Source organism: Ctenopharyngodon idella, chromosome 15 (assembly GCF_019924925.1).
Source record: "Ctenopharyngodon idella isolate HZGC_01 chromosome 15, HZGC01, whole genome shotgun sequence".
NCBI classification, from domain to species: Eukaryota; Metazoa; Chordata; class Actinopteri; order Cypriniformes; family Xenocyprididae; genus Ctenopharyngodon; species Ctenopharyngodon idella.
In genome coordinates this window covers 12618286-12632946 of record NC_067234.1, presented here as the reverse complement: position 1 = coordinate 12632946, position 14661 = coordinate 12618286, and the positions used below count along the sequence as shown (strand labels likewise).

Below are 14661 nucleotides of genomic sequence, written 5' to 3'. Positions count from 1 at the left end.
AAAATGTACACAACTTTAAAAAAAAAAAAAAAAAAAAAAACTCACATAATATAAATAAGTTGTCACAGAATAAGAATATGTGAAAAACGTAATTTTGACAAAAATGTCAGATAGACCCTTATAATTTCAAGGTGACGACATGTACAATCATATAGTTAATTACTGTTAATTAAGTTAATTAAGTCACTATTGCTTTTCTTAGGGTACTGAATGACTCAAAATAACTAAAATATTTTTAATAACATCTGGTTTACTAAAGTTCAGTTCAGAAAGAGAGATCAGACTCACCACAACCCAGCTGGGTGTCCATGAAGAGTAACCAGTCCATGGGACTTCCAGTAGCATTCAATAATGAAAGAGTTTCTCCTGATATAACGTAAAAGAAATATTAAAGAGACACTAATGTTATTTGATATTTTCTACCTGTGATAGTAAAATGATAAAATTATTAGTAGTACAATATAATATTTATTTTATATATTTTTATAAAATACAATTTTTATTTTCAAAAATAGATGTTCATATAATCAGGTATGTACAATTATAAGTACAGTTGTACAATTGTGTACAACTTTCAGAATTTTTAGATTCGGGTCCCACTTTGTATTAGGTGACCTTAACTACTATGTACTTCAGTCAAAAAATAAGTACAATGTAATTATTGTGTTCATATAGTATTGCAAAACATTTGTGCTGCTATTGAAGTGGGATATGGTTAAAGTTAGGGAAAGGTTTGGTGGTATGAGTAGGTTTAAGGGTGGGTTAAGGTGTAAGGGAATGGTCAACAGTGTAATTATAAAGTAATTACAGAAATTACATATGTAATTACATGCAGGTATTTTTTTAAATGTAAGTACAATGTAAAAACATGTATGTACACATAAGTGCATTGTATCAAATGATTAATTTAAATGTAAGTACATAGTAGTTAAAGGGTTAGTTCAGCCAAAAATGAAAATTCTGTCATATATTACTCACCCTCATGTCGTTCCACACCCGTAAGACCTTTGTTCATCTTCAGGAACACAAATTATGATATTTTTTATGAAATCCAAGAGGTATATGACTCGTCCAAAGACAGCAATATAATCAACACTTTCAAGGTCCAGAAAGGTACTAAAGACATCATTAAAACATTAATTTTATGAAGCGACGAGAATATTTTTTGTGTGCAAAAACAAAACAAAAATGACTATGTCAGAATGCCGACTCATTATTGGCCGGCTCCCATCAAACGCATGCGTCGTGCTACTCACGTGATCAGCTTTGGCCAATACTGAGCCGGCATTTGGACGTAAACATGGAAAACTTCACTGTGCTTACTGCGTCACCTGCATAAGGATAATGACAGGGAAGAGAAGAAATTGTTGAATTTGTTTTTGTGCACAAAAAGTATTCTCATCGCTTCATAAAATTAAGGTTGAGCAGTCACGTCGACTGTTTTAGCAATGTTTTTAGTACCTTTCTGGACCTTGAAAGTGTTGATTATATTGCTGTGGACGGGTAATATACCTCTCAGATTTCATAAAAAATATCTTAATTTGTTTTCCGAAGATGAACGAAGGTCTTACGGGTGTGGAATGACAGGATGTTGAGTAATTAATGACAGAATTTTCATTTTGGGTGAACTGACCCTTTAAGGCCACCTAATATAATGTAGGACCGATTTGTCCACCTTTTTAAAAGACCAATACTTGAAGACTGACTTTGATTCCCCCATTCAAAATCAGATCATTTATTCATAGACACATAGGCAAAAATAAACCAATCTGGACATCAATGACCACAACATCTCCACATATAACACAACAAAATAATTAACTTTCTGGTTTACTGAAGTTCAATTCAGAAAGAGAGATCAGACTCAGCAGGACCCAGCTGTGTGTCCATGAAGAGTGACCAGTCCATGAACCATCCAGAAACATTCAAAACTGGATTTCACCCTAATATTAGGTAGGAAAAGAATAATGTATTATATTGAGTATGTAATGTGCACTTAATGTGCTCTAACTGCAATTCTAAGAACTGTTTTTCTGGTAATATTCAATGTAATAAGTGTTTTGTTCTTTCAAATTCAAGAAAAAGTGAGTTTGTACTTGTTTCCTTAGAGTACAGCAGAAGGAACCAGTAAATGAACAGCTATGCAGGACACCAGAACAGAGAATCAGCTTCACAGAGAGCAGGTGAAAACACATCTCACATTCACTTTACTGTTATAGGTCAATATTCTTGATTGTATACATTTCTTTCTTTCTTTTTTTTTAATATGTAATCTGCTCTAAAGCATTGAATCTGAACTTGGTGAAGTTCTGGACAAATTCAAATCAAATCTGATAAAGAAGTTTCAGTGTCTATATGAGGGAACATCAAAGCAGGGAAACCCGACACTCCTGAATGAGATCTACACAGAGCTTTACATCACAGAGAGTGAATATGGAGAGATCAATAATGAGCATGAGGTGAGACAGATTGAGACTCAATCCAGGAGAGCAGAAACAGAGGACACATCGATCAAATGCAGTGACATCTTTAGACCTTTACCTGGACAAGACAAACCCATCAGAACTGTGCTGACAAAGGGAGTCGCTGGCATTGGAAAAACAGTCTCTGTGCAAAAGTTTGTCCTGGACTGGGCTGAAGGGAAAGAGAATCAGGACATCCAGCTCATATTTCCACTTCCTTTCAGAGAGCTCAATTTAATACGGGACCATAGCCTCAGCCTTTTAGATCTACTTCATGTTTTTTTCGCTGAAACAAAAAATTTGGATATTTCCAGCAGTGAATATAAAGTGTCATTCATCTTTGATGGTCTGGATGAGTGTCGTCTGTCTCTGGATTTTCAGAGCGATGTGAGGATGTGTGGTGTGACTGAATCAGCCTCAGTGGGTGTGCTGCTGACGAACCTCATTGTGGGTAATCTGCTTCCCTCTGCTCTCATCTGGATCACCTCCAGACCAGCAGCAGCTGATCTCGTCCCCTCTGAGTGTGTCCATCGAGTGACAGAGGTACGAGGCTTCAGTGACCCACAGAAGGAGGAATACTTAAGGAAGAGAATCAGTGATCAGAGTCTGGCCAACAGGATCATCTCACACCTGAAGTCATCAAGAAGCCTCTTTATTATGTGCCACATCCCAGTGTTCTGCTGGATCTCAGCCATTGTTCTAGAGAAGATGTTGAGTGAAGCACAGAGTGGAGAGATTCCCAAGACTCTCACTCAAATGTACACACACTTCCTGATAATTCAGACCAACATCAAACACGAGAAGGATTATGAGAAGACAGTGAAAGATGAAGACATGTTTCTCAAACTGGGGAAGCTTGCTTTTCAGCAGCTTAGGAAAGGAAATCTGATCTTCTATGAGGAAGACCTGAGAGAGTGTGGCATTGATGCGACAGAAGCATCAGTGTACTCAGGATTGTGCACTCAGATCTTCAGAGAGGAGTTTGTGTTGTATGAAGAGAAAATGTACTGCTTTGTTCATCTGAGCATTCAGGAACATCTTGCAGCTCTATATGTGCATCTGTCCTTCGTAAACAATAACAGAAACATGTTTGACCAAAACATTTCACCAACTCATGAAGCCAAGAAAAAGAAGATTTCAATGTCAGACCTGCATCAGAGAGCTGTGGATGAGGCGTTAGATAGTAAAAATGGACATTTAGATCTTTTCCTTCGTTTCCTATTAGGCCTCTCAATGGAGTCCAATCAGAATCTCTTACAAGGTGCATTATCACAGACTGGAAGCACCTCTCACACTAATGATGGAACCATTGTGTTCATCCAGATGAGAATCTGGTGTGATCCATCTCCAGAGAAATCCATAAATCTGTTCCACTGTCTGAATGAACTGGGTGATCATTCCCTCGTGAAAGAAATCCAGCAATACATTAAATTTGGTAAAATAAAAGAAATTGAGCTCTCACCTTCACAGTGGTCTGCTTTGGTTTATGTTTTGCTGACGTCAGAGCAGGAAACTGATGTGTTTCAACTGAGCAGATATACAGGAAAACACATCACTCCAGATGAAGCTCTTCTGAAGCTGCTGCCTGTGATTGAAGCATCAAGATCAGCTCAGTAAGTAACTATATGTAGTAGTTGTTCAACGGATCACAAAACTCATGGTTCGGATCATATTATGGTTTTTGAGTCACGGAATGGATCATTTTTCGGATCAGCAAGAAAAAAATATTTTGGGGATGGGGTAACTTTGCTTTCCATTTAATACTTAAAGCCCACTTTTAGTACTCTGAGACAGCAAAAACTACTAGCCTAACTAATAAAGTCCAAACATTATTTAAGGCAAGTGAACAATCACACGAATTACAAGCATAGATATGTACAATATAGCCTAACAAAGTTACAAATAAAGTGAGGTCTAACTGTAGTATTCATTAATAATTAAATGTAAAATAACACTATGTTCATTGTATAAATTTTATATAGATTAATATTTGTTAAAGCTGTGTTTTGTAGTTTGATTAATATTAATGATATATAGACAACAGCAGATATTTATAGGCACTTTAAGACCAAATGCACGGATCCAGAAAAATGATACACATCCTTCTCTTGTTCTCTTTCTTTTGGGGCATAACCAACTCTTTTCACGAGAACACTTGCAGAGGCTGGTATTTTGAATGAATTTTTTTGTGTGTATGTGTCCATGTAAGTGCAAGGAGGTGCGAAAGAGGAATCAATTCGGAGTTTGCACGCTATCTGAAATGCACCTCCCTTTGTGTGTGCGCGCCACTGGTGTGTGTATGAGGCTGTGCGCACAGATAACAGTGCACATGACAAGTAACAAATTAAATTCTCTTTTGCCTTTTCTAGTGCTGGAATGGTTTAAAATATATTGAATGTGTAAACTAGCAAGACAACACATGTGCAAACTTTCAGTCTATGGCTGTTAAATTTGAAATTAATCTGCGAATCACATGCGTGCCGAACCGAGGGTCGTGGTCCGTACAGATCATGGATCAACAACGCTCTGTTTAACCCCTAAGAGGTAGTGCATGTTTGGCCACGTATGCATTTATGAATAAATGGTGGTTTACGTAGTTTTAGGTGCATCCATGGGGTAGAAATGAAAAATGCCAGTAATTTTTTTCAGTTCCTTTTTCTGTTGTTCTGTCTCTCCAAATAAAATAAAATAAAACAAAATAAATTTCCTTATTTTTTCAGGCTTGATAAGTATTTATCTGAGAAAAGCATCGCTTCTCTGGCCTCCATTCTCAGCTCACAGTATTCATGCCTGAGAGAACTGGATCTATCTGGTAATAAACTTGGAGACTCAAGAGTGAAGTTGCTCTCTTCTGGGCTGAAGAATCCACGCTGTAAACTGGAGATACTGAAGTAAGTTTCATACTGAAGGAGATACTGAAGTAATTTAATCGAAAGCTACACATAAACTGACCCTTAAAGGTGCACTATGCAGTATTTATAAAAACAGACTCAATCGTGATCCACTAGAAGTGTGTGTTGGTGTTTGTGTCTGCAGTGACAATAAATACAATGATTATAAAAACGAAGTGATACCTTTAAATATTACATTAAAACCGCCAGTAGGTGGCGGTAAGCCATTGTTTTTATGAGTGAATCATCGAGTCATTCATTCTTTCAGTATCAAAGCAAGCGGCTGTATTTATGAATGGGTCATTGAATCATTGACGATTCATTCAAAGCCGCAGATTGTTCACGAAACACAGCTTGTGTGCTGCAGTTCTGTTGTGGCTTTCGTTGCAAAATAGAACAAAAATACTGACAATACTGTTTAAAATGTACATCACTTAATATTGCCACTTTCCGAACCGTGGGGCTTGGTCCGTACGGATCACGGATCAACAACGATCCATTTAATCACTAATAGCAGTACAGATTGTCCTCTGAAAATAACTCAACATACAGCCATTATTGTCAAAATAGCTGGCATCAAAAGTGAGTACACCCTAAGTGATAAAAGCTGTACGTCGTTTAACAATGCAAAGCTACATGTCCTATTCATCATGTTCATGTTTTTGTCTACTTGATAGAACAATACAAATGTGTGGATCTTGTATTAGAGCAGTTAAAATTTGGTGCTTTGAGTACAATTTTCTCATACTGACCACTGAATGTTCAACATGGCAAAGAACTCTCTAAGGATTTGAGAATTAGAATTGTTGCTCTCCAAAAAGATGGCCTAGGCTATAAGAAGATCGGTAACACCCTGATACTGAGTTACAGTACAGTGGCCAGGGTCATACAGAGGTTTTCCAAGACAGGTTCCACTTGGAACAGGCCCCGCAAGGGTCAATCAAAGAAGTTGAGTCCTCGTGCTGTGCGTCAGGTGCAGAAGCTGGCTTCAAAACACAGATGCATGAGTGCTGCCAGTATTGCTTTAGAGCAGGGGTATTCAACTAAAATTTAAAGAGGTCCAGTTAGAGAAAATTTCTTGAAGCAAAGGTCCGGAAGGTCATAATGTCTAACTAGTTAGTGTGATATATATTTAAGTAGCTTAGTAGTTGTATCAACATCTGCACGTAATCAGTACCTGAATTATTCATTGAATGGAGTCAGGGCCATTGTCATACACATGGGGAGATGCTCAATGGTGAGCCTGGAATGATATTTAGTTTTGATTATGTTCATTGTAGAGAAAGCTGCCTCGCAGTTGTATGTTGAGCCAAACATGGTCAAGATGTATAGACCTGGAAAAGCTGTCTCAGGGACCATTTGGAGCCAGAAAGTGGAAGGGTCAGTTCTTACAAAGTGCTCTTTCAGGGCCACATCTGCTTGGAGATCAACCAATTGCATCTGGAGAGACCCAGCATTTACCCATTTAAAGTGCTGTGTGACTTCTTTCGAGAACCCCCTGACATCTGTGATGAGAAATGTGTTCTGAATGAACATGGTGAGCTACTTTCCAAAGCTGAAGCTGTCAAAACGGTTGCTGAAGTTTACAATCAGCTTATCAATAAAGTCAACAAAAGAAGACATCTCTCTGTCTCTGAACCTGTTCCTGCACTGCTGGGAAGTGTGCACAGTCTCCCTGCAGGTCTTTCTTGAACACCTCAAGTTTCCTCTGAAAGGAGCGGACAGCTGTCATCGGTTCACAAATTGAATTGTCCTTGCCCTGTAGCCTCAAATTCGCTTCATTCAGATGTAAAGTGATATCAACCAAAAAGGTCACATTATCCATCTGTTTCTCATTTTCTAAAAAGAGAGAGAACTGTGTTGCCTTCTGACTTCTTAGATCTGCCAAAAAAGATGCTACTTCCCTCCTGATGGACCAAAAGCGCGCTAACACCCTCCCTTTGCTGAGCCATCTCACATTGTTGTGCAGCAAAAGATCATCAGCATTGGCATCAACTTCTCTGAGGAATTCCCTAAGCATGCAATGCTGGTAGGAAGAGGATGCCCTGAGAAAATTGATCATTTTCATCATTGTATTCATCACCTCAGCATGCTCATCTGACAGGGAGGCGCAGAGGACAGATTGATGGATGATGCAATGGTAAGCTATGAGCTCAGGATTGTCCTCTTTCAGTCTTGCTACAGCTCCTCTCTCTCTCTCTCTCTCTCTCTCTCTCTCTCTGTCTGTGCGAGTGCATGCTGGGAATGCGTGTGGACAGAGCCTGTTGGCGGGAGTGAGAATATCTCTCTGTTTGAGTGAGACTTCTTTACTTTTTTCTGTTGGTTTTCATACAATTTTATTATAGTTTATAGGTTTAGTTAAAGGTTTTTCCTGACTTTGGTCAGTGAGTAGGGATAATGGGGTCGGAAGCGGGAGATTTCTCGCAGTTAACACTCAAACACGGGTGTAAATGTATGCCTGAAGCCACTTTGTCTGTGGAGGATTGCTTGATCGCCGTGAGTGAGGCTGTCGGTGGTGCTAATATTAGATCTGCCTCCCGAATGAATAAAGCCATTGTGTTCTTTCTCAGTGAAAGCCAAATGGTGAATGACTTGATTGAAACTGGATTGGTAATCAAAAATATTTTCGTACCTGTCTTGTCTTTGTCAAGCCCAGCCAAGAAGGTAATTTTATCAAACGTACCTCCGTTTGTTAAAAACGAAAAACTAGAGCAAATAATCCAGAGATACGGCAAAATAGTGAGTTCTATAAAAATGATCCCTCTTGGATGTAAAAACCCCGATATTAAACATGTGATGTCTTTTATGATTTTGAACTCTCAGAGTGATCCGTTAAATCTGTCAGTAAAATTAAGCATTGATGGCAAAGATAACACTATTTTTATTAGTTCAGATTCGATGAGATGCTTTGTGTGTGGTGAATTTGGACACGTTAGGCAAACTTGCCCGAGACGAGACAGACCGACGGGCCTTCTTGCGGCTCCAGCTGCAGATGTGGAGAACAGCATGAGGGTGGCCGGCGAGGATATTGTTGCGACGGCTGAGGCGTCAGAACCTCAGCCGGGCGAAGCGTTTTCGGCGCCAGGTGACGTGCCCGAAGGGAGACCGGTGCTGGAGGCCTCTGGAGACGGCCTGGCGGGGGCTGTTGAGGAGGCGGCCGGCCCGAGTCACATGTATCGCAGGCAGAGACGAGCCCAAGACAGGTGTGTTTACAGTCTGTGATTGAAACTGATTTGATTGAAGGAAATCAAACGCAGTCTGATAAAATTGTGAACGATGCAACTATTGATAACTCGTTTAAACAGAGTCAAGATGACCTTTTATCTCAAGAATCTGTGGATTTAATGGATGACTCTGGCAATGAACATGAGGACACTGAGATAATGGACAATGACGCGATGGATTCAGAGCTTGTAACTGGAGGTAAGACTAAAATGTATTCTGTTCAGCAGATCAATCATTTTCTTGATACTACAAAAGGACTTCGTAAACCAAAAATTGAGACATATTTTCCAGATTTAAAACTCTTTCTGTTGTCTGGTACCATGGCTATGAGAAAAGCTTCCTTTGATGAGCTTGACAAACCCAAACGGTACCGCCTTAAGAAACTTCTTAGTAATGTTAGAAGTTCTCTGAATTTACAAGGTAAAAAATGAATATGGCTTGGTTACCTAATAACGCTTGTAGGTTAGTTTTATTGTGTGTTTTTTTTTAATATTTTTCATGGCACCTTTGAGACTTAGTTCATTGAACATTAATGGGTGTCGTGATGCTATGAAAAGGGCTAGTCTGTTTGATTATATTGTGATGAAGAGTGCAGGTGTTGTTTTTCTACAGGAAACGCATACTGATGAGAACAATCAGATACAGTGTTTCACTGAATGGAAGGGTCAGGCAATATTGAGTCATGGCTCTAATGTTAGTGCAGGGGTGGCTATTCTGCTTACACCTGAATATAGAGAGCAACCAGTCCGTGTCTTTGAATTGATTTCCGGTCGATTGCTGAGAGTTGATATAACTGTTCTGGGTATTAAGTTTTCTTTTATTAATGTGTATGCACCCAATATTGGGTCAGAACGTGTTATTTTCTTTGAAAAACTTAAAGCTGCTTTAAAGTGATGTTCCCCATGATAGGATTATTGTTTTGGCTGGAGATTTTAATTGTACCTTAAGTCATACTTTGGACAGAAATCATGAAGAGCCCCACAGTCAATCCGCAGATGTGCTTCGATCTTTAATTATTTACCACAATCTTGTAGATGTTTGGAGAGAATCTTTTCCTCAGGTCAGACAATATACCTGGGTGAAATTAAACTCCAATATGGTGTCTGGGGCTAGGTTAGACAGAATTTATGTACCAAAAAGTAAAAGAAATCTTTTCTATAATAGCTGCATATGTCCTACTGCTTTGTCTGATCACCATCTTCTATCTATTGATGTCACTACTGCAGAGAGCACTGTCAAGAATTTTTTTTGGAAGTTTAATAAGAGATTATTATTAGATCAAAATTTTGTGCACTCTTTCACTAATTTCTGGGAGATCTGGATAGAGAAAAAAACACAGTATAAGTCCTTGAGCCAGTGGTGGGACATAGGCAAATCTCAAATCAAATTGTTTTGCCAGAGTTATTATTTTTTTGGAAAAGAAGATGGCACAGCTGGAACAGGAAATACTTCTACTTGATATCGAAGGGGACGTTGTCGATACCACTAAGTCCTTGAAACGAAATAACTTTCTTTTGCGGAATCTACTGGAGGAAAGAGCCCAGGAGACGCTGATTCGTGCAAGATTCTCTTCCTTCAATAGCATGGGTGCTCCTACTTCTTTCTTTTTTAATCTGGAGAAGAAGACTGTGGATAAGAAGATTTTAAGCTGTTTGAGACTTCCAGAAGGGAGGAAAGTTACTGACAGCCATGGGATTATTTCTTACACACTTTCTTTTTATGAGGATCTTTACAGTGCTGAACCTTGTGATGAGGAAATGGCTGAACTTCTCTTTCAGGATTTACCTCAGCTTTCGGAAGGGGAGAAATCTAATCTTGATAAACTATTGACTTTCGATGAACTATCTGTTGCTGTTAAAGAACTGTCTTCTGGCAAAGCTCCGGGATTGGATGGACTTAATGCAGAATTTTATAAACAATTTTGGTCTGTTATTGGAATGGATTTGTTTTCGGTTTTCATGGAGAGTTTTAAAAGAGGGACACTTCCACTGAGTCTACGAAGAGCTGTGGTCACTCTATTACCTAAAAAGGGTGATCTTGAAGACATTAGATGCTGGCGTCCGGTCTCTTTACTCGGAGTGGATTATAAAATACTTTTGAAGTCCTTAACTAATAGAGTTAAACTCTACATTTCCTCAGTGATTCATCCAGATCAGTCATACTGCATTCCAGGAAGTACGATTTTTGATAATCTTTCTTTGATTCAAGACTTGATTTCTTTTTCCAGAGTACAGCATTTTGATATTGGTTTTGTTTCATTAGACCAGGAGAAAGCCTTTGATCGGGTCGATCATGGTTTCCTTGTTAAGTGCCTTGAGGCTTTTGGTTTTGGGCCTTCTATTATTGCTTATATTAAACTGTTGTATACCGATATATATACAGCATGTTGAAAATTAATGGTACTCTTACAAGACCTTTCAGAGTAAGCAGAGGCATATGGCAGGGTTGTGGTCTATCAGGAATCCTGTATGCTATTGCAATTGAGCCACTTTTGATTGCACTGAGAAACAAGCTGTGTGGCATTTCAACATTGTGTCCGTCCACCTCAGACCTGAAAACTGTTAGGCTTAGTGCCTATGCTGATGATGTCACTGTTTTTATCAGATCTGCTCAGGATGTCATGAATTTGAGAGAATCTTTAGAGGTTTATCAAAAAGCCTCCTCATCTCGAATTAACTGGCAAAAGTGTGCATCTTTTTTACTGTGTGAATGGGAAAATGGAGGCCCTCCATCTCTTCCTCAGAATTGTTCCTGGAGTCTAGAGGGGTTTAAAGTGCTTGGAATTTTCCTTGGGACTGATCAATATATACAGAAAAATTGGGATGGTATTTTTGAAAAAGTTTCTGGGCGTTTACAAAAATGGAGATGGTTACTGCCTCGCTTGTCATACAGGGGAAGAGTGCTCATTATTAACAACTTGGCAGCTTCCATGATGTGGCATCGCTTAAATGTGTTAGACCCACCAAAAGAATTGTTGCAACGTCTGCAGAAGACTTTTGTTGAGTTTTTTTGGGATGGGTTTCATTGGCTTCCCCCTGCAATTCTGTATTTGCCAGTCAATGAAGGGGGCCAAGGGTTGATTAATTTGGCAGCGAAGGTTAAGGCTATGAGAGTAAAGACTGTTCAAAACCCACTTTACCCTGTGGATTTTAGGCCATGTTTTTTTTTTTTTTTTTTTGGTCTGGCGTTGCTCAGAACTTTTGGTGGGTTAGGTGTTGATAGGCAATTGTTTTTAATGTCTTCTTATGATGGGAAGTTTTCGGCTGATGTAAAATTTTATACTTCTGTGTTAAACTCCTGGACAGGTATTAAATTGTTTAGAAGTGAAAATAATAATTTTGGTCTTGAAGAAACTTTGTTTTATAACTCCTTTTTAGGTGAGAATATCTGTACATCTAATACAATTGTAAAACAATTTTTGAAAAAAGGATTGACAAAAGTTTCAGACTTGATTGATATCTCATCTAAAAGATGGAGATCAATGAGAGATATTGGTAATTGGGCTGGTATTAGATCAGTCAGGACGATAGAGAGGCTCATTGGGGGGTTGAAAGCATCTTTTCCCTCCACACTCCTCATGTTTGTTAACTGTTTTCTGTCTGGAGGTCCTTCTGGAGTTTTGTTTCCCAAGTTATTTGTGTCTCCCAAGGTTGGTTTGGAAGATGATCATGAAGGAAAGCTGCTGACATTTAACAGACTACAAGAGCTTGATTTTCAGGTGGTCGGAAAAAGAGATTTATATCAGTTATGTGTTAAAGTGGATCATTTTGAGCATATTAAGGGCAGAGTGGATACAAAATGGAGGGAATTTTTAATGCTTTTTCTAATGCTTTTTCATCTTCTTGGAGGCTTTTTTACAAGGGTCCTCTACCCAAACGATCTGGAGACTTACAGTGGAGGTTAACCCTTTGAATAAACAAACAAACAAAAATAAATAAATAAATAAATAACAGGCTACTTTTTACACATGAATCTAAAACCGCAAGTAATGAGTTGCTAATTGCTAATTTCTTTAACTTCGCAAACGACTAGGCTATATGTTATAAACTGTTAGCCAAATGAATCATTTACTCATCTGATTTGTTCAAATACACAGTTCTTTGAGGAACAAAACTCTGTGTTGCTCGGGGAGACAGCAATTCTGCTGTTTGTTTCTTTGATGGAGCAAAAACAATGGGTTGTGTCTATGAAAGTTACTCAGTAACTTGTTGTTTATTAAACTATTGTATTAAATCAGTGTAACATTTGCGATCGTGCACATCGCAAAAATAGCACTCTTGCTTGTGTGACAACTCCAATATCTTATATTATAAATATAAAAGAGAGTAACTCATTAAATGGATTTTTTAACTCATTTTGATGACATTTTTTCCCTGTTATATTGTGTTGGCAGTGAGACGGGATAGAGCGCTCAAAACTCTTCAGATTGCATAATTTAGTGGAAAAAATATCAGAAGTTATCATTCTCTGTAAAGAAATGAGGCGTGAACATAATGTATGAGATAACAAAAGAGAACTGTCTTAAACTGGCAAGACTTAAGTCAGGCTGTCTAGTTTCTAAATAACAAGCAATTTTTTTTTTATGCCAAGTGGATGAAAAGCATGTTCTCTCTCAAAATTTGGAGCTGAAATATTGAAATCAGTTATTTGGCGTGGGGTCAGGGAGGACCAAACTTCTGATTGAAAAGTGATCGTGCTGCCTTAAAATATTACGTTTAATCAACTTCAATCAAAGTTTTACTTAGTGACAACTTGGATATTTGAGTTATCTCAACTTAAATTCAGCAAAGTTATTCTAATGCAAATTTTTAAGTTCTGATATCTAATTGCAACAATATTTTTGCAGTGTATAAATTCAGAGTAGGCGGTTGTAAATCAGAAAAATAATAACTACACCTGTTTCTGAATATTGCTTGATTATCAAACAGGCTATTGATCTAAATAGACTATATGACGAAGTACAAAAAATGACACATTAATAAAAACATTTTCTTATGTATAAAATTTAATAAAGTTTTGTTTCAAATGATTGAGGAAAATATAGCATCTTAAAAATCTGACAAAAAGAAAAATCACGAGTCTGTTTTGATTTCAGAAGCTGTCCTAGGCTACATAACAAATGAAAATGACAAACATGACACTTGTAAATGAAATCATTTTATAAATACAATTTATTACTATGTAATATAATTTAGTGCAAACAAAATAGGAAAATAAAACAGTCATGACTCGGATTTGATTCTCTCCGTTTTCTCTTTCTCCTTTCATTACTGCTACTTAGACTCAGCTGTTCGTTATCGCAATCAGCCTTCGCGCTGATCATCTCCACACCTGTTCTTGCTCTACCCTAATTCACTCTGCTACTTTACTCTGCTATTTTCTCAGCTCTTTGCCAGATTATTGTGGATTCTCTAGCGTGTTACTCTGCTCGTCATGCCAGCTAAACTTCTTTATACGTTTTTCAGTATTCTTAGTCTTAGTCCCAGACCTGTCTGTACAGTCTAATCATGATGGGATGGTTGATACCGGGGCTCCGATGCTTTGACGCAGTTTTCAAAGCACTATTGTATCACACAATGTACCGATGCTTGTATCAAAATGACAATACCACGTGATTGATGACGTTTGAAGCTTCGAACGTCATGCAGTATCGGAAAGTCGGGTCAGCTGATTTGAAAAAATTGGCGCTTCACCTGATGCATAAAAGGAAAATGCATTTAATCATGTTTTATTGCTGGGGTCTCAGAGACCCCAATCAGAACATGAGGGTTAAACAGCTCATCCAAACTATTTTTTCAACTACTCACGTCAATTATGATCACATCATTATATATTTTATATTATTGATCAATATGTTGTGATGGAAATTTTGAACTAATTAATAATGAACTAACATTTCTTTTCATCTACAGCCCTAATAAGCTAACTTTGAAATAGAGAAATAGTCACAAGGACTGAGTGTTGTAACAAGTGGAAAAATTCTGCTGTGCTGGCTAGACAGCATCCTTCTAAGGATAAAAAATAGTCTTTGAAAAATTGTTTTAACCTATTGAGTAATCTGAACTATTAACCCGGTGATATTT

General features: G+C 38.0%; 2 protein-coding genes across 6 annotated transcripts in view; both read left to right on the top strand.

Moving 5' to 3' along the window:
* Positions 1-14661, top strand: part of ech1 (enoyl CoA hydratase 1, peroxisomal) — a 140548-nt gene that overhangs the window by 61566 nt on the left and 64321 nt on the right. The gene's annotated exons all lie outside the window — the stretch shown is intronic.
* Positions 1-14661, top strand: part of LOC127496257 (NACHT, LRR and PYD domains-containing protein 12-like) — a 66917-nt gene that overhangs the window by 11029 nt on the left and 41227 nt on the right. For all 5 annotated transcript variants that reach the window (XR_007925276.1, XM_051864050.1, XM_051864049.1 and 2 more), the window contains exons 4-7: positions 1840-1953; positions 2109-2183; positions 2285-4075; positions 5183-5353. Coding sequence is in view for 4 of the 5 variants with exons in the window: in XM_051864050.1 (XP_051720010.1) it covers positions 1840-1953; positions 2109-2183; positions 2285-4075; positions 5183-5353 (2151 nt within the window). In the remaining variant the exon portion in view is untranslated. The remainder of the gene's footprint in view (positions 1-1839; positions 1954-2108; positions 2184-2284; positions 4076-5182; positions 5354-14661) is intronic.